The 21,455-nt window shown below is 36.4% G+C and overlaps 1 protein-coding gene and 1 long non-coding RNA gene across 2 annotated transcripts in view; both read left to right on the forward strand.

Annotated features, from left to right (window-relative positions):
- LOC129453497 (uncharacterized) overlaps positions 1-10,834 on the forward strand; it is a 42,840-nt gene extending 32,006 nt beyond the window's left edge. Inside the window, exons 7-11 of the mRNA XM_073862360.1 lie at positions 1,433-1,723; positions 4,230-4,406; positions 5,661-5,795; positions 9,679-9,969; positions 10,536-10,834. Coding sequence (XP_073718461.1) covers positions 1,433-1,723; positions 4,230-4,406; positions 5,661-5,795; positions 9,679-9,969; positions 10,536-10,834 — 1,193 coding nt within the window. The remainder of the gene's footprint in view (positions 1-1,432; positions 1,724-4,229; positions 4,407-5,660; positions 5,796-9,678; positions 9,970-10,535) is intronic.
- LOC141359253 (uncharacterized) overlaps positions 1-21,455 on the forward strand; it is a 452,145-nt gene that overhangs the window by 101,558 nt on the left and 329,132 nt on the right. The window lies entirely within an intron of this gene.

Below are 21,455 nucleotides of genomic sequence, written 5' to 3' on the forward strand. Positions count from 1 at the left end.
TTAATAAAATTCATCATCTAGATGTTATAGTTGTGTTAATATGTATATCGTCGCTGCTCGATGAAACTCACGTATGTCCAAAAGAGTTACTTTTCAGGTGAAAAAACATCGTATATCAAAAGCAGTTAAATGTAGCGTTGTCATACTTGGTACGGCATCTTTACATGTAACCATATTCTTGCCAGTGTAATGATATAATCCACATTTGACCAAAATTGTGTTTAAATGGACATAATGTGCATATTTTACAGTAACTGTGGTGATACGCGTTCTTCCGATCATTAATTAGAATGCCCAAGTCGCGTTTCATATTGACAGATGAATACACTCAGTTTATTAAATAGCCTACATCTTAGTTAAATACGCTTACTTTATTTAATATTAATTATAAGTGTATTAAATGTCTCTTGCAAACTATGAAGGGACAATGAATCAATACACTGACATGGTAATGCTACACAGCAGGGGCGTCAGTTTGTGTTGAAAAGTGGTGGGGACAAAAGATCAGAAAAACCATACTGCAGGACGGGAAAAATATTGAATAACGCGCATCAAAAATGGGCATAGCGTAGGCCAGTCAACAACAAGAAAATACTCTTAGCAAATTTATAAACCCTCAACAATGTCGACTGCACACATGTAACAGTCCCTGCAACACCAGCTCAACCGAACAGTGCCAAAGCACCATACCGTAGAAAACAGCAGCGTGTTTAATAAATGATTACAATGAATTTCATTACATATGTACAAGAAAACACACCATAAGCATACAACGCAACATATGTGACCCTGGACCACAAAACCAGTCTTAAGCATCGCTTGATTTGTCAGAACATTTTAACCAAACGCCTTCAAAAAGCGGTGGGATGTCCCCAGCGTAAATAACACTATGCTAGACAGATACTTTGTTTGCACAGTCCTACCGTAATTTAGTCACTCCTAGATGTACGTCTGGCGTCAAGGGAAATGTTTACCTCGATGAAGGAAAGTCATTGTCTCACCAGACTATGTTTATTCAGCTATATCCAGTGCTGAGCTTCGATGAAACTTTACGAGACCGGCGAGACGCTTCACAGGCGGGAGATACACGGCGTGATTGACAGCTTTGACACCAAATGGATATACGTGAAAATCAGATGACATGATTTCACAACTTTTCATTGGCCATTTAGGTATGTGAACCATACTGTATACGGAAATGAACCTGGACATTCAATCCGTCGAAAAATCTCAAAATCAGCAAAATGGACATACGTGGTTTTCATCGGACAGCGACTATATACTGATAGAGAATCTGAAAGATTGAGATAATAAACAGAAATTCATTTATGAGAATATGATCTGATGTTTATAATCTGTAAATAAAACACTTAATAGATGAAAATCACCTGAATTGTTTTCATTTCTGTGTTTCTGTCTGCTGCTGTTACAGATGAAATAAAAACATTGCAAGTGTATGACGGAGAATCTGTCAATCTAAAGATTGATACTCACATACAGAAAGATGATGTGATAGAGTGGAGATTTGGAGAAACTCTCATAGCTGCAAACAAAAGCCCCACTACATCTAATGATGATCTATTCAGAGATAAACTGAATCTGAATCATCAGACTGGAGATCTCAACATCAAAGACATCAGAGAGGAACACACTGGAGTTTATAAACTGAAGATCATCAGAGATGAAAAAACTTCATACAAGAGATTCAGTGTGTTTGTCTATGGTGAGTAACTGAAATGTTTCAGTGTAATAATGATTTTATGATCATCTGTACTCTGTTGACAGTATATTGTAAATGTAAGAGGGATTTATGACTATTAACTTACAGTGGAGATTTTCACACTGCTTTTAACTCTAACTTATCTTCTGTTTAAATCTGCTTTAACTTTAACTTTTTACATGTGTTATATTAAAACGGTTAACGGAGACAAAACATGAACTCTGTGCATCCTTCGTTTCAGATATTGTTTTGGTTATAAAAGTTGACAACTACATCACTAATATCTTATATAAATAGTTAAACACTGACTGAATATTTAGTGAATTACTACCCTCGTTATTAAACAGCTATTTTATTAAACAGCAGATATTTTATTAAAGTAATTTACCCAGGGCTGTACATTCACTTTTTCTGCATATAGCACTGATGCTACAGAGGTAGAATTTTTGTAGCACAGGCCAAATAGTTGTAACACAAACATAAAACTTCATCGTTTCCATTAAAGGGTCATATTTTGTGGCTAAAAAGCACATTACGTTGTGTATTTGGTGTAATACAATGTGATGATGTCCCAAAGCAATAGTAAAAACCAAGAGATATTATCGTATTTACTGCCTTATCAATACGAGCCTAAATCTGACAATAAAAAAAACAAACAAGGGAGAGGGTGGGGGAACAAAAGAGTTTATGGGGGTGGTCCAGGTTGGGTGGGACTGGGTGGGGAAGGAATCTTATGTGCACTGGGTGTGGGCAAGTGCTTAAGGTACTGGGAGGCAGGCTTGGGTAGAGACACATAAGGGACAGTTTCAGGGAGGACAAACTGAGGCAGGGTAGAGGCGGGAGAGACAGGGAAAACAAAAGAGAACAAGGCAGGGTTTCAGGGAGCAAAGGGGGTAGGTATGGGAATTGGCAGTGGAGACGAACTGGGGAGCAGGATGGGGTGCTGCAGATGGCAGGAGAGGCAAAACAGGGACCAAGACAGGGGGTGGTGCAGCCAAGACAGGGGGTACTGTTGACTTAAAAACCTTGGAAGAAATAGTACAACATCTTAAAGCATCAACTTGCAGCCTTGATACGCTCCCCACATCATTTATCAAAAAGGTAATTAATTGTTTAGAAACTGATCTCTTAAAAATAATAAATACCTCTCTGCTCACAGGTACTTTTGAAGAATCTCTAAAAATAGCGGTTTTTAAACCTTTCCTAAAAAAGAGTAACATAGACAAAATCATACTTAGCAACTACACACCAATCTCAATTCTACCTATTATAGGCAAGATCTTTGAAAAGGTTTTTTTTTTCAATCAGCTGAACAAATTCTTAGACTCAAATGGCAATCTGGACAACTTTCAATCTGGTTTCTGTCAGCATCACAGCACAGAGACAGTGCTCATAAAGATAATAAATGACATTCGCTTAAACTCTGATTCGGGTAAAATATCAGTGCTGGTGCTACTAGATCTTAATGCTGCCTTTGACACGGTAGATCACAACATAGTTTTACATAGACTGGAAAACTGGGTAGGGCTCTCTGCTTACCACAATTTTAGTCTTACTTTAGGTTTATGACTAGAATTTATTTAGTTTTAAACGTACGTAATTTTAGAGTCTGACCTTAATTTCAGCAGTCATGTGAAAGTGATAAGCAAATCAGAGTACTACCATCTCAGAAATATAGCCAGAATTAGATGTTTTGTCTCAAGACAGGACTTAGAGAAACTTGTTCATGCTTTCATCACCAGCAGGCTGGATTATTGCAATGGACTCATTACTGGGATCCCTAAAAAGACACATCACACATCACTCCAGTCATCAGGTCCACACTGACTTCCTGTTACATTTAGAATAGATTTTAAAGTATTGTTACTCGTTTATAAATCACTTCATTGCTTAGGACCCAAATACATTACATATATGATAATTTAATATAAACCTAACAGATTACTCAGATCATTAGGATCAGATCAGTTAGAGATACCAAGGGTTTACTCAAAACAAGGTGTGTCAGCATTTAGTTATTATGCCACCTCTAGCTGGAATCAGCTTCCAGAAGAGATCAGATGTGCTTCAACAGTAAACACTTTTAAATCTAGATTAAAAACACATCTGTTTAACTCTTCATTTACTGAATGAGCACTGTGCTGCTTCACACTGACTGCACTTTTAACTCAAGTCACTTTCACTCCTGTTTTATTCTTTTTAACAATTTAAACTGTTTTTATTAAAATGACTTTCTTTATTTTTGTTTTTATTGTGATTTTGTATGTCTCTTGTTTTTACAGATATTTTCCCTTAGATTGTTTTCCGATATCTATGTAAAGCACTTTGAATTACCTCTGTGTATGAAATGTGCTATACAAATAAACTTGCCTTACCTTGCCTATATACTGATAGAGAATCTGAATTTATGAGCTGATGTTTATAATCAGTAAATAAGACACTTAATAGATCACAAATAACTGATTTGATTTCATTTCTGTCTTTCTGTTTCTGTTGTCTGCTGTTACAGATGAAATAAAAACATTGGAAGTGGATGAGGGAAAATTTGTTGATCTGAAGACTGAAGTTAAAGACATAAAGAGAGATGATGTGATAGAGTGGAGATTTGGAGAAACTCTCATAGCTGAAATCAATCCTGCCAACAATATCTTCAGTACATATGATGGTGATGATGATCTATTCAGAGGTAAACTGAAGCTGGATCCTGAGACTGGAGATCTCAACATCAATGACATCAGACAGAAACACAAAGGTGTTTATACACTGAGGATCATCAGAGATGTAAAACCCTCATACAAGAGATTCAATGTGTTTGTCAGAGGTGAGTAACTCAAATCTCTCAGTGTAATAATGATTTTATGATCATCTGTAATCTGTTGACAGCAGAGGCGGTCTTAACATAGAGGCATAGGTAGGCGGCTGCTTGGGGACCCCTACCAGCGGTCATATTAGGGGGGCCCCAGACCAACCTAATAAATAAATAAATCCCTTATCATCACGAACACTTCAAAATCATTGTAAATTGTATTAATATTCTTTTGAAATAGTAGTTGAAATGTCCAGTTCATGTTTATCTGTCACTACACACATGCACCCCCTTCTTTCACAATGATATGGACTAGTCCGTAATGGTGCGCGGTGTGCGGCGCGAAAGATAAACACAGAGTGACAGGAGAACTAGGAAAGTACACGAACAGAGAAGAATCAAGACAAATATAAACGCGAAAATGGGGCTTTGGTGAGTCAACCGCTTAGTTCTGCTAGTAAAAGCCTTAGCCCTACACTGATAAAAATGATTTTGTGGTGAAGTAAATAAGGTTGCTACAGAAAAAAACGAATTTAACCCTTATGTTATGTTGGGGATGTTTTTGTCCACTATGGGGTGCTTAATTTGAACACAACTTTCTCTGTGTTTCAGCAAATGGAATGATTTTTGGTGACACATCTTATTTTAACTCTTTTAACTTTATTTTCCTTTATCTTTGTTTTTATTGTGATTTTATATATCTCTTGTTTTTACAGATTTTTTTTTCACTTAGATTATTTGCTCATCACTATGCAAAGCACTTTGAATCACCTCTGTGTATGAAATGTGCTATACAAATAAACTTGCCTTACCTTGCCTATACTGATAGAGAATCTGAAAGATTGAGTTAATAAACAGAAATTCATTTATGAGAATATGAGCTGATGTTTATAATCAGTAAATAAAACACTTAATAGATGAAAATCACCTGAATTGATTTAATTTATGTATTTCTGTTTCGGTCTGCTGCTGTTACAGATGACATAAAAACATTGCAAGTGAATGAGGGAGAATCTGTCAATCTAAAGATTGATACTGACATACAGAGAGATGATCTGATAGAGTGGAGATTTGGAGAAACTCTCATAGCTGCAAACAAAAACCCCAATACATCTAATGATGATCTATTCAGAGATAAACTGAAGCTGAATCATCAGACTGGAGATCTCAACATCAATGACATCAGAGAGGAACACACTGGAGTTTATAAACTGAAGATCATCAGAGATGAAAAAACCTTATACAGGAGTTTCAGTGTGTCTGTCAGAGGTGAGTAACTTAAATCTTTTAGTGTAATAATGATTTTATGATCATCTGTACTCTGTTGACAGTATACTGTAGATATAAGAGTGATTTATGACTATTAACTTACACTGGAGATTTTCACACTGTGTTTAACTCTGACTTATCTTCTGTTTAAACCTGATTTAACTGAAGATAAAGCTTTAACTTTAACTTTGTAAACGTTTTACATGTGTTATATTAAAACGGTTAACGGAGACAAAACATGAACTCTGTGCATCCTTCGTTTCAGATATTTTTTTGGTTATAAAAGTTGACAACTACATCACTAATATCTTATATAAATAGTTAAACACTGACTGAATATTTAGTGAATTACTACCCTCAGTATTAAACAGCTATTTTATTAAATAGCAGATATTTTATTAAAGTAATTTACCCAGGGCTGTACATTCACTTTTTCTGCACATAGCACTGATGCTACAGAGGTAGAATTTTTGTAGCACAGGCCAAATAGTTGTAACACAAACATAAAACTTCATCGTTTCCATTAAAGGGTCATATTTTGTGGCTAAAAAGCACATTACGTTGTGTATTTGGTGTAATACAATGTGTTTTTGTGCTTTATGGATCAAAAAACACGTTATTTATCACATGCATTTTTGTAGCGCCTCTAAGTCCCGCCCATTTGTAACAGGTCGTTTTGTACAAAGCTCATTGTTGTGAGAAAGTGCGGTGTCAACGGGTTTGAACTGATTGGCCGGCTATCCAGTGCGTTGTGTTTGGCTGAATTACACTATACCATGTTTTGAAAGATGATGTCCCAAAGCAATAGTAAAAACCAGGAGATACTATCATATTTACTGCCTTATCAATACGAGCCTAAATCTGACAATAAAAATAACAAACAAGGGAGAGGGTGGGGGAACAAAAGAGTTCATGGGGGTGGTCCAGGTTGGGTGGGACTGGGTGTGGAAGGAGTCTTATGTCCACTGGGTGTGGGCAAGTGCTTAAGGTACTGGGAGGCAGGCTTGGGTAGAGACACATGAGGAACAGTTTCAGGGAGGACAAACTGAGGCAGGGTAGAGGCGGGAGAGACAGGGAAAACAAAAGAGAACAATGCTGGGTTTCAGGGAGCAAAGGGGGTAGGTATGGGAATTGGCAGTGGAGACGAACTGGGGAACAGGATGGGGTGCTGCAGCTGGCAGCAGAGGCGAGACAGGGACCAAGACAGGGGGTGGTGCAGCCGAGACAGGGGGTACTGTTGACTTAAAAACCTTGGAAGAAATAGTACAACATCTTAAAGCATCAACTTGCAGCCTTGCTACGCTCCCCACATCCTTTATCAAAAAAGTAATTAATTGTTTAGAAACTGATCTCTTAAAAATAATAAATACCTCTCTGCTCACAGGTACTTTTTCAGAGTCTCTTAAAATGGCAGTTGTTAAACCTCTCCTAAAAAAGAGTAACATAGACAAAATCATACTTAGCAACTACACACCAATCTCAATTCTCCCTTTTATAGGCAAGATCTTTGAAAAGGTTTTTTTCAATCAGCTGAACAAATTCTTAGACTCAAATGGCAATCTGGACAACTTTCAATCTGGTTTCTGTCAGCATCACAGCACAGAGACAGTGCTCATAAAGATAATAAATGACATTCGCTTAAACTCTGATTCAGGTAAAATATCAGTGCTGGTGCTTCTAGATCTTAATGCTGCCTTTGACACGGTAGATCACACCATACTCTTACATAGACTGGAAAACTGTGTAGGGCTCTCTGGGAAGGTCCTTAAATGGTTTAAGTCTCACCTAAAAGGGAAATGTTACTATGTGAACATACGTAACCATAAATCTGAGTGGACATCCATGACATGTGGAGTCCCACAGGGTTCAATTCTTGCACCGCTTCTGTTTAATTTGTATATGCTCCCACTTGGTCAAATAATAAAGAACCAAACTGCTTACCACAATTTTAGTCTTAATTTAGATTTAAGACTAGAATTTATTTAGTTTCAAACATACGTAATTTTAGAGTCTGACCTTAATTTCAGCAGTCATGTGAAAGTGTTAAGCAAATCAGCGTACAACCATCTCAGAAATATAGCCAGAATTAGATGTTTTGTCTCAAGACAGGACTTAGAGAAACTTGTTCATGCTTTCATCACCAGCAGGCTGGATTATTGCAATGGACTCATTACTGGGATCCCTAAAAAGACACATCACACATCACTCCAGTCCTCAGGTCCACACTGACTTCCTGTTACATTTAGAATAGATTTTAAAGTATTGTTACTCGTTTATAAATCACTTCATTGCTTAGGACCCAAATACATTACATTTATGATAATTTAATATAAACCTAACAGATTACTCAGATCATTAGGATCAGGTCAGTTAGAGATACCAAGGGTTCACTCAAAACAAGGTGCGTCAGCATTTAGTTATTATGCCACCTGTAGCTGGACTCAGCTTTCAGAAGAGATCAGATGTGCTTCAACAGTAAACACTTTTAAATCTAGATTAAAAACACATCTGTTTAACTCTTCATTTACTGAATGAGCACTGTGCTGCTTCACACTGACTGCACTTTTAACTCAAGTCACTTTTACTCCTGTTTTAGTCTTTTTAACATTTTAAACTGTTTTTATTAAAATTACTTTTTCTTTATTTTTGTTTTTATTGTGATTTTGTATGTTTCTTGAGCCCTTTTCACACAGAAATTCCGTAAAATACACGTAAAATGCGTCCTGGATTTTTCCGGAATAGTTAGAGTTTTTGTTCGTTCACACTGCCAAGATTACACGGCATCTGATGGTCCCGGAAAGACACGTGACCTGTTGAAAGTCCCGCCCTCTCTTCTACGCAGCATCTGAAGTTTGCATATTATATATTATTTCTCTCTCCAGAAACAACTCGCGTGCATTTTTGTTTATGATAAGACTACAAAGTAGCGCGTGAATGCACAGTTCTATGCTGGTGAATGATCTCAGCTTCTGAGTGGATATTTGACTAGCTCCCTGATTTCTGCTTTGATACAGTTTTCAGACATTTCTCATCGTGATTGTTTATATGCATTTAAAACCCGCATTTTGAGGAGCTGAACAATATATCTCGTTGGAATGACATGCGGGTATTTTCGTTTATTATAGCTCAAATGAGCACGTGACGCAATATTCTTTTATGCTGCTGAATGATCTCTGTTTCAACGCAGTAACGAGCTAACTTACCTGATATCTGCTTCAGTCCAGTTTGCTGACATTTCTCTTAGTGAATGTTGTAAATCCCTCATTTTAAAGAGTTGAACCAACTTCATGTTGCCATGACACGCGCGTCCTCACTACAGCACGTGCGTCATTGTTTATGCGTCTCATATATCCTTTCCTGATAACTGCTTCAATCTAGTTGCAACATTTCTCGTGGTGAATGTTTATATGCATGTTATCTGTCGTTGTAAGGAGTTGAACCATAACTTGTGTTGTGATGATGACGCGCGCGTCCTCACTTCGACACGCCCTTTACGGCATTCTTGTTCACACAGAGGGTTCCCCGCGTATCTTACTCGGTCCTCTTTCCGGCACCGATCCCAGGAGCTTAACGGAACGAGTTTTTGTTCACACAGACGCTTGTCTGGCAATTTTACGGGTATTTTCTGGGACCAGAGGTCTGTGTGAATGGGGTTTTGTTTTTACAGATTTTTTCCGTTAGATTGTTTTCCGATATCTATGTAAAGCAGTTTGAATTACCTCTGTGTATGAAATGTGCTATACAAATAAACTTGCCTTATCTTGCCTATACTGATAGAGAATCTGAATTTATGAGCTGATGTTTATAATCAGTAAATAAGACACTTAATAGATGAAAATCAACTGATTTGATTTCATTTGTGTTTCTGTTGCTACTGTTACAGATGAAATAAAAACATTGCAAGTGAATGAGGGAGAATCTGTCAATCTAAAGATTGATACTGACATACAGAGAGTTGATCTGATAGAGTGGAGATTTGGAAAAACTCTCATAGCTGCAAACAAAAGCCCCACTACATCTAATGATGATCTATTCAAAGATAAACTGAAGCTGAATCATCAGACTGGAGATCTCAACATCAAAGACATCAGAGAGGAACACACTGGAGTTTATAAACTGAAGATCATCAGAGGAGGAAAAACATCATACAAGAGATTCAGTGTGTTTGTTAGATGTGAGTAACTGAAATCTTTCAGTATAATAATCAGGGCTCCTATCATATATTAATAATCATATATTCTTGAAAAAATCGCTTTCTCACATATTTCTGATCTTAAACTGTTAATATTTGAAAAATGTTTAGATTTTAAAGCTTAAAAATTGTAATTTCGACACAAAAATAGCACCACATCATGTCCACACTCTAAGTAAGCAGAGACATAAAGATCGCTCGCATTAAACATCAATAAAGTATGCTGTGTTGGATTGATGTAGTTATAACGCCTCGCTTGCAATACAAGCACATTTAACAAGAAAAATCAAAAAGAGCTTCAGCTGTAAAAGTACATGTTTCATTGAAAGAGCTGCTCAAAACTTTACAAAAATTCATCATCTAGATGTTATAGTTGTGTTTATATTTATATACTGACAGAGAATCTGAAAGATTGAGTTAATAAACAGAAATTCATTTATGAGAATATGAGCTGATGTTTATAATCAGTAAATAAGACACTTAATAGATGAAAATCAACTGAATTGATTTCATTCCTGTCTTTCTGTTTCTGTCTGATGCTGTTACAGATAAAATAAAAACATTGCAAGTGAATGAGGGAGAATCTGTCGATCTGAAGATTGATACTGACATACAGAAAGATGATGTGTTAGAGTGGACATTTGGAGAAACTCTCATAGCTGCAAACAAAAGCCCCAATACATTTAATGATGATCTATTCAGAGATAAACTGAAGCTGAATCATCAGACTGGAGATCTCAACATCAATGACATCAGAGAGGAACACACTGGAGATTATAAACTAAAGATCATCAGAAGAGGAAAAACCTTATACAGGAGTTTCAGTGTGTTTGTCAGAGGTGAGTAACTGAAATGTTTCAGAATAATAATGATTTTATTATCATCTGTACTCTGTTGACAGTATACTGTAGATGTAAGAGGGATTTATGACTATTAACTTACAGTGAAGATTTTCACACTGTTTTAACTCTGACTTATCTTCTGTTTAAACCTGATTTTAACTGAAGATAAAGCTTTAACTTTAACTTTGTAAACTTTTTACATGTGTTATATTAAAACGGTTAACGGAGACAAAACATGAACTCTGTGCATCGTTCGTTTCAGATATTTTTTCGGGTTATAAAAGTTGACAACTACATCACTAATATCTTATATAAATAGTTAAACACTGACTGAATATTTAGTGAATTACTACCCTCAGTATTAAACAGCTATTTTATTAAATAGCAGATATTTTATTAAAGTAATTTACCCAGGGCTGTACATTCACTTTTTCTGCACATAGCACTGATGCTACAGAGGTAGAATTTTTGTAGCACAGGCCAAATAGTTGTAACACAAACATAAAACTTCATCGTTTCCATTAAAGGGTCATATTTTGTGGCTAAAAAGCACATTACGTTGTGTATTTGGTGTAATACAATGTGTTTTTGTGCTTTATGGATCAAAAAACACGTTATTTATCACATGCATTTTTGTAGCGCCTCTAAGTCCCGCCCATTTGTAACAGGTCGTTTTGTACAAAGCTCATTGTTGTGAGAAAGTGCGGTGTCAACGGGTTTGAACTGATTGGCCGGCTATCCAGTGCGTTGTGTTTGGCTGAATTACACTATACCATGTTTTGAAAGATGATGTCCCAAAGCAATAGTAAAAACCAGGAGATACTATCATATTTACTGCCTTATCAATACGAGCCTAAATCTGACAATAAAAATAACAAACAAGGGAGAGGGTGGGGGAACAAAAGAGTTCATGGGGGTGGTCCAGGTTGGGTGGGACTGGGTGTGGAAGGAGTCTTATGTCCACTGGGTGTGGGCAAGTGCTTAAGGTACTGGGAGGCAGGCTTGGGTAGAGACACATGAGGAACAGTTTCAGGGAGGACAAACTGAGGCAGGGCAGAGGAGGGAGAGACAGGGAAAACAAAAGAGAACAAGGCAGGGTTTCAGGGAGCAAAGGGGGTAGGTATGGGAATTGGCAGTGGAGACGAACTGGGGAGCAGGATGGGGTGCTGCAGCTGGCAGCAGAGGCGAGACAGGGACCAAGACAGGGGGTGGTGCAGCCGAGACAGGGGGTACTGTTGACTTAAAAACCTTGGAAGAAATAGTACAACATCTTAAAGCATCAACTTGCAGCCTTGATACGCTCCCCACATCCTTTATCAAAAAGGTAATTAATTGTTTAGAAACTGATCTCTTAAAAATAATAAATACCTCTCTGCTCACAGGTACTTTTTCAGAGTCTCTTAAAATGGCAGTTGTTAAACCTCTCCTAAAAAAGAGTAACATAGACAAAATCATACTTAGCAACTACACACCAATCTCAATTCTACCAATTATAGGCAAGATATTTGAAAAGGTTTTTTTTCAATCAGCTGAACAAATTCTTAGACTCAAATGGCAATCTGGACAACTTTCAATCTGGTTTCTGTCAGCATCACAGCACAGAGACAGTGCTCATAAAGATAATGAATGACATTCGCTTAAACTCTGTTTCAGGTAAAATATCAGTGCTGGTGCTACTGGATCTTAGTGCTGCCTTTGAGACGGTAGATCACACCATACTCTTACATAGACTGGAAAACTGTTTAGGGCTCTCTGGGATGGTCCTCAAATGGTTTAAGTCTCACCTAAAAGGGAGAGGTTACTATGTGAACATACGTAACCATAAATCTGAGTGGACACCCATGACATGTGGAGTCCCACAGGGTTCAATTCTTGCACCGCTTCTGTTTAATTTGTATATGCTCCCACTTGGTCAAATAATAAAGAACCAAACTGCTTACCACAATTTTAGTCTTAATTTAGATTTAAGACTAAAACTTATTTAGTTTTAAACGTACGTAATTTTAGAGTCTGACCTTAATTTCAGCAGTCATGTGAAAGTGATAAGCAAATCAGAGTACTACCATCTCAGAAATATAGCCAGAATTAGATGTTTTGTCTCAAGACAGGACTTAGAGAAACTTGTTCATGCTTTCATCACCAGCAGGCTGGATTATTGCAATGGACTCATTACTGGGATCCCTAAAAAGACACATCACACATCACTCCAGTCCTCAGGTCCACACTGACTTCCTGTTACATTTAGAATAGATTTTAAAGTATTGTTACTCGTTTATAAATCACTTTATGGCTTGGACCCAAATACATTACATTTATGATAATTTAATATAAACCTAACAGATTACTCAGATCATTAGGATCAGGTCAGTTAGAGATACCAAGGGTTAACTCAAAACAAGGTGTCAGCATTTAGTTATTATGCCACCTCTAGCTGGAATCAGCTTCCAGAAGAGATCAGATGTGCTTCAACAGTAAACACTTTTAAATCTAGATTAAAAACACATCTGTTTAACTCTTCATTTACTGAATGAGCACTGTGCTGCTTCACACTGACTGCACTTTTAACTCAAGTCACTTTTACTCCTGTTTTATTCTTTTTAACATTTTAAACTGTTTTTATTAAAATTACTTTTTCTTTATTTTTGTTTTTATTGTGATTTTATATGTCTCTTGTTTTTGACACATTTTTTCCCTTAGATTGTTTTCCGATATCTATGTAAAGCACTTTGAATTACCTCTGTGTATGAAATGTGCTATACAAATAAACTTGCCTTACCTTGCCTATATACTGATAGAGAATCTGAATTTATGAGCTGATGTTTATAATCAGTAAATAAGACACTTAATAGATGAAAATCAACTGATTTGATTTAATTTGTGTTTCTGTTGCTGCTGTTACAGATGAAATAAAAACATTGGAAGTGGATGAGGGAAAATCTGTCAATCTGAAGACTGATACTGACATACAGAGAGATGATGTATTAGAGTGGACATTTGGAAAAACTCTCATAGCTGCAAACAAAAGCCCCACTACATCTAATGATGATCTATTCAAATATAAACTGAAGCTGAATCATCAGACTGGAGATCTCAACATCAAAGACATCAGAGAGGAACACACTGGAGTTTATAAACTGAAGATCATCAGAGATGGAAAAACATCATACAAGAGATTCAGTGTGTTTGTTAGATGTGAGTAACTGAGATCTTTCAGTATAATAATCAGGGCTCCTATCATATATTAACCCTCAATCGGTCCTTGGGGTCAATATGACCCCAAATGACATTTCATTAGTTAAAAAAAAGGTTCCCTTCATCTCAAATATAGTAAACTTTGTGACTTATCCTAAATAATCTATCTTAACATACACAAAAAACTGGCCTTGATTCGGTTGTTCTTAAGGTATGTAAAAAATGTTGTATTAATCTGTCCCTTGGGGTCAATATGACCCCAATTAAAAGTTAATGGGAACTGCAAAAAAAGTAACTTTTTTCCATTTGTCAAAAAATAATCAATAAATCCAGCATAAATCTGAAAATTTTGACACAGAAATGAAGGCCTGGTACTTGTGCACAAATGCAATGCAAAAAAACACATGCTCACACAAACACACACAAATACACACACACACAAACACACACGTATGACTGCCACAGAGAGCATTTGTGTGGAATTTGGCAAATAAAATCAGTCACAAATGCAGAAAATAACACAAAAAGGGGTGTGACATAAAGCACACACATGTACACTCACAAACACGCTCACGCACGCACACACACACACACACACACATGCACACACACACACACACACATACACACAAACATGCTCTTTCTCTCTCCTTCTCATGCACACTCTCTCACACTCTCTCTCTCTCTCTCTCACACACACACACGCACACACACACACACACACACAAACCCACTCACACACATACAAACCCACACACGCACACACAAACACACGCAGACAAACGCACACACGCATGACTACCACAGAGAGCATTTTTATAAAATTTGGCAAATAAAATCAGTCACAAATGTAGAAAAAAGATACGAAGGGGTGTAATCTAATGCACGCACATGTACACTCTCTCTCACACACACATAAACACACACACACACACAAACACAGACACACTCACATGCTCTCTGCCTCTCACACACATTCTCTCAAGCACACATGCTGGCTCTCTCTCTCTCTCTCTCTCTCTCTCTCTCCCTCTCTCTCTCTCTCTCACACACACACACACACACACACACATGCGTGCGTGCACACACACACACACATACACACAGACACACACACTTACACTCAGTCAAATTTATATGGCATTTTGTAAAAACAGACATTTCAAAATGCATCAAAAGCTATAAAAATTACTATTTGACATGATATTTATTTTTAATATCCTTTCTAATGTTTATATAAACATAAATTTACAAAATGTATCTCAAAAGTAATGATTTGAGCAGTTGTCCATATCCAGGCAAATGAATGGGTCTCTATGGGAATCTGCCGGTCTAAATGATTTAATTCCTACACTGTAATTCTCTTATGTTTTTTTCTAAAAACCGATGCCTGAATTCAACACCTCACACCTATATTAATATCTAAAAACAATTTAAATCAAATTTAGATAATAATTTATGTGAATTTTTGTAAAAATTTGATATTTTTCAGGAAAGCCAATTGTGTAGTTGAGGATTTTAGTGGTAAACAGGTACAAAACTACTTCACATCTCTCAAAACACAGCTTTATTGTATAGATGAGAAGTAAACAAAAAAATGATATATTATTTGTATTATTGAAAATGTATATTTTTCTTACAATTACGCTTTCAATTTTGGGGTCATATAGACCCCAAGGGCCAGAAGTGTAAACAGAAAACGAGGAGCGTTTGAGGGTTAATAATCATATATTCTTGAAAAAATCGCTTTCTCACATATTTCTGATCTTAAACTGTTAATATTTGAAAAATGTTTAGATTTTAAAGCTTAAAAATGGTAATTTCGACACAAAAATAACACCACATCATGTCCACACTCTAAGTAAGCAGAGACATAAAGATCGCTCGCATTAAACATCAATAAAGTATGCTGTGTTGGATTGATGTAGTTATAACGCCTCGCTTGCAATACAAGCACATTTAACAAGAAAAATCAGAAAGAGCTTCAGCTGTGAAAGTGCATGTTTCATTGAAAGAGCTGCTCAAAACTTTACAAAAATTCATCATCTAGATGTTAAAGTTGTGTTTATATTTATATACTGATAGAGAATCTGAAAGATTGAGTTAATAAACAGAAATTCATTTATGAGAATATGAGCTGATGTTTATAATCAGTAAATAAGACACTTAATAGATGAAAATCACCTGAATTGTTTTCATTTCTGTGTTTCTGTCTGCTACTGTTACAGATGAAATAAAAACATTGCAAGTGAATGAGGGAGAATCTGTCAATCTAAAGATTGATACTGACATACAGAGAGATGATGTGATAGAGTGGAGATTTGGAGAAACTCTCATAGCTGCAAACAAAAGCCCCAATACATCTAATGATGATCTATTCAGAGATAAACTGAATCTGAATGATCAGACTGGAGATCTCAACATCAATGACATCAGAGAGGAACACACTGGAGTTTATAAACTGAAGATCATCAGAGATGAAAAAACCTTATACAGGAGTTTCAGTGTGTCTGTCAGAGGTGAGTAACTGAAATCTTTTAGTGTAATAATGATTTTATGATCATCTGTACTCTGTTGACAGTATACTGTAGATGTAAGAGTGATTTATGACTATTAACTTACAGTGAAGATTTTCACACTGTTTTTAACTCTGACTTATCTTCTGTTTAAACCTGATTTTAACTGAAGATAAAGCTTTAACTTTAACTTTGTAAACGTTTTACATGTGTTATATTAAAACGGTTAACGGAGACAAAACATGAACTCTGTGCATCCTTCGTTTCAGATATTTTTTTGGTTATAAAAGTTGACAACTACATCACTAATATCTTATATAAATAGTTAAACACTGACTGAATATTTAGGGAATTACTACCCTCGGTATTAAACAGCTATTTTATTAAACAGCAGATATTTTATTAAAGTAATTTACCCAGGGCTGTACATTCACTTTTTCTGCACATAGCACTGATGCTACAGAGGTAGAATTTTTGTAGCACAGGCCAAATAGTTGTAACACAAACATAAAACTTCATCGTTTCCATTAAAGGGTCATATTTTGTGGCTAAAAAGCACATTATGTTGTGTATTTGGTGTAATATAATGTGTTTTTGTGCTTTATGGATCAAAAAACACGTTATTTATCACATACATTTTTGTAGCGGCTCTAAGTCCCGCCCATTTGTAACAGGTCGTTTTGTACAAAGCTCATTGTTGTGAGAAAGTGCAGTGTCAACGGGTGTGAACTGATTGGCCGGCTATCCAGTGCGTTGTGTTTGGCTGAATTACGTAAATGGAAATGTGACGCACTATACCATGTTTTGAAAGATGATGTCCCAAAGCAATAGTAAAAACCAGGAGATAGTATCGTATTTACTGCCTTATCAATACAAGCTTAAATCTGACAATAAAAATAACAAACAAGGGAGAGGGTGGGGGAACAAAAGAGTTCATGGGGGTGGTCCAGGTTGGGTGGGACTGGGTGGGGAAGGAGTCTTATGTCCACTGGGTGTGGGCAAGTGCTTAAGGTACTGGGAGGCAGGCTTGGGTAGAGACACATGAGGAACAGTTTCAGGGAGGACAAACTGAGGCAGGGCAGAGGAGGGAGAGACAGGGAAAACAAAAGAGAACAAGGCAGGGTTTCAGGGAGCAAAGGGGGTAGGTATGGGAATTGGCAGTGGAGATGAACTGGGGAGCAGGATTGGGTGCTGCAGCTGGCAGCAGAGGCGAGACAGGGACCAAGCAACATGATCTCACAAAGTTCCGTGGGATAGTCACGGAATTTTGTGCTCATTTTTCCGTGGCATTCTCACGGATCTCCGCATTTTTCCGTGGCCCTGCTACGGACTGTCTTTTTCGTGGCATTCTCACGGATTGGTTACTCAACTTCTTTTTCCTATTTTCAAACCATTTTCGCTTCGGTTTAGGGTTAGATTTGGTGTTTGCGTTAATATGCCACTTTAACTATTGGTTTATACAATTTTTTCTGCTTTATTCTTTTATATTTTCTTAACTTTAAACAATTGTTGCCTGGCGTTGGGGTTAGAGTTGGGTTTGGGTAGGGATGTCATTTCATGTAAATCTAACCCTAAACCGAAGCAAAAATGGTAAGAAAATAGGACAAAACAGTTGAGTAACCAATCCGTGAGAATGCCACGAAAAAGACAGTCCGTAGCAGGGCCACGGAAAAATGCGGAGATCCGTGAGAATGCCACGGAAAAATGAGCACAAAATTCCGTGACTATGCCACGGAAATTCGTGAGATCAGGTTGGACCAAGACAGTGGTTGCCGCAGCTGGTGGCGGAGACGAGACAGGAACCAAGACAGGGGGTGGTGCAGCCAAGACAGGGGGTACTGTTGACTTAAAAACCTTGGAAGAAATAGTACAACATCTTAAAGCATCAAATTGCAGGCTTGCTACGCTCCCCACATCCTTTATCAAAAAGGTAATTAATTGTTTAGAAACTGATCTCTTAAAAATAATAAATACCTCTCTGCTCACAGGTACTTTTCCAGAGTCTCTAAAAATGGCAGTTGTTAAACCTTTCCTAAAAAAGAGTAACATAGACAAAATCATACTTAGCAACTACACACCAATCTCAATTCTCCCTTTTATAGGCAAGATCTTTGAAAAGGTTTTTTTTCAATCAGCTGAACAAATTCTTAGACTCAAATGGCAATCTGGACAACTTTCAATCTGGTTTCTGTCAGCATCACAGCACAGAGACAGTGCTCATAAAGATAATGAATGACATTCGCTTAAACTCTGTTTCAGGTAAAATATCAGTGCTGGTGCTTCTAGATCTTAATGCTGCCTTTGACACGGTAGATCACACCATACTCTTACATAGACTGGAAAACTGTGTAGGGCTCTCTGGGATGGTCCTCAAATGGTTTAAATCTCACCTAAAAGGGAAATGTTACTATGTGAACATAGGTAACCATATATCTGAGTGGACACCCATGACATGTGGAGTCCCACAGGGTTCAATTCTTGCACCGCTTCTGTTTAATTTGTATATGCTCCCACTTGGTCAAATAAAAAAGAACCAAACTGCTTACCACAATTTTAGTCTTAATTTAGATTTAAAACTAAAACTTATTTAGTTTTAAACGTACGTAATTTTAGAGTCTGACCTTAATTTCAGCAGTCATGTGAAAGTGATAAGCAAATCAGAGTACTACCATCTCAGAAATATTGCCAGAATTAGATGTTTTGTCTCAAGACAGGACTTAGAGAAACTTGTTCATGCTTTCATCACCAGCAGGCTGAATTATTGCAATGGACTCATTACTGGGATCACTAAAAAGACACATCACACATCACTCCAGTCCTCAGGTCCACACTGACTTCCTGTTACATTTAGAAAAGATTTTAAAGTATTGTTACTCGTTTATAAATCACTTTATGGCTTGGACCCAAATACATTACATATATGATAATTTAATATAAACCTAACAGATTACTCAGATCATTAGGATCAGGTCAGTTAGAAATACCAAGGGTTAACTCAAAACAAGGTGTCAGCATTTAGTTATTATGCCACCTCTAGCTGGAATCAGCTTCCAGAAGAGATCAGATGTGCTTCAACAGTAAACACTTTTAAATCTAGATTAAAAACACATCTGTTTAACTCTTCATTTACTGAATGAGCACTGTGCTGCTTCACACTGACTGCACTTTTAACTCAAGTCACTTTTACTCCTGTTTTATTCTTTTTAACATTTTAAACTGTTTTTATTAAAATTACTTTTTCTTTATTTTTGTTTTTATTGTGATTTTATATGTCTCTTGTTTTTGACACATTTTTTCCCTTAGATTGTTTTCCGATATCTATGTAAAGCACTTTGAATTACCTCTGTGTATGAAATGTGCTATACAAATAAACTTGCCTTACCTTGCCTATATACTGATAGAGAATCTGAATTTATGAGCTGATGTTTATAATCAGTAAATAAGAGACTTAATAGATGAAAATCAACTGATTTGATTTCATTTCTGTTTCTGTTGCTGCTGTTAGATATGAAATAAAAACATTGCAAGTGAATGAGGGAGAATCTGTCAATCTAAAGATTGATACTGACATACAGAGAGATGATCTGATAGAGTGGAGATTTGGAGAAACTCTCATAGCTGCAAACAAAAACCCCAATACATCTAATGATGATCTATTCAAAGATAAACTGAAGCTGAATGATCAGACTGGAGATCTCAACATCAAAGACATCAGAGAGGAACACACTGGAGTTTATATACTGAAGATCACCAGAGGAGGAAAAACCACAGAGAAGAGATTCAGAGTGTTTGTTAGATGTGAGTAACTGAGATCTTTCAGTATAATAATCAGGGCTCCTATCATATATTAATAATCATATATTCTTGAAAAAATCGCTTTCTCACATATTTCTGATCTTAAACTGTTAATATTTGAAAAATGTTTAGATTTTAAAGCTTACAAATTGTAATTTCGACACAAAAATAGCACCACATCATGTCCACACTCTAAGTAAGCAGAGACATTAAGATCGCTCGCATTCAGGGGCGGAGTGGGACCAAAAAATCTACCGGGAAATTCGTATACCCCCGGCCCTCCGTGGTAAAAAAAATGTCTCGTAGCCTATTTGTAGTAAAACTAAGGTAATACAAATCGTAATCAATTTGCCCCCCCCCCCCCAAAAAAAAACATTTTCATAATATTAATAAAATCATTAAATCATGGCTAATTTTCCTAAATGAGTAACTATACAAAATGATACCTGGTTGAAAGACGGAGATGCGCACCTCAATCAGCTATTACATAACAGAGCGAGACCAGAGATGAATCTGCTCATAAACGGGAGTAATATGGAATAATTTTAGCATCTTTGAATAACTGTACGAATATTTCTTTTAAATATAATTATTGTCATATAAAGTTTTGAGAGATAATAATGTTTTTTCCACCGTTATTGCATATTTATTTTAACGTGTTTGGCGCATTACCTCAGAGTTTATTTCAGTAATATTGCTTTTTTCCCCGCTAATAATAATATGCCAATCCTGCTTCCTTGTCTTTTTATTAATTTCATTATGCTGTAAAGTTAATTTATATGTGGATATTTAATGGCATATGAGACGTTCATTGCCGTTATATTATCTCCTCTAATATTCAAATCATATCCGGAATAATGTGTGCATCTTTGAATAACTGTAAGAATACAGTTCATTTGAAAATAATTTTTGTCAAAGTTTTGAGAAATAATAATGTTGTGATGATATTTATATATTTCAGTTGAATACTCTCGTCTATTAATATGGAAATCTTATAGAAATCTAATAGTAGGAAATATAAAATGTGACACTGCAAAGTTACCCTTCTAAATTTTATTTATTATATATAGCCATATGGAGATAAACCTTTGCAAATGTGCTGATTTTATCCATTCAAGTACTG

Source organism: Misgurnus anguillicaudatus, chromosome 23, assembly GCF_027580225.2.
Source record: "Misgurnus anguillicaudatus chromosome 23, ASM2758022v2, whole genome shotgun sequence".
NCBI lineage: Eukaryota > Metazoa > Chordata > Actinopteri > Cypriniformes > Cobitidae > Misgurnus > Misgurnus anguillicaudatus.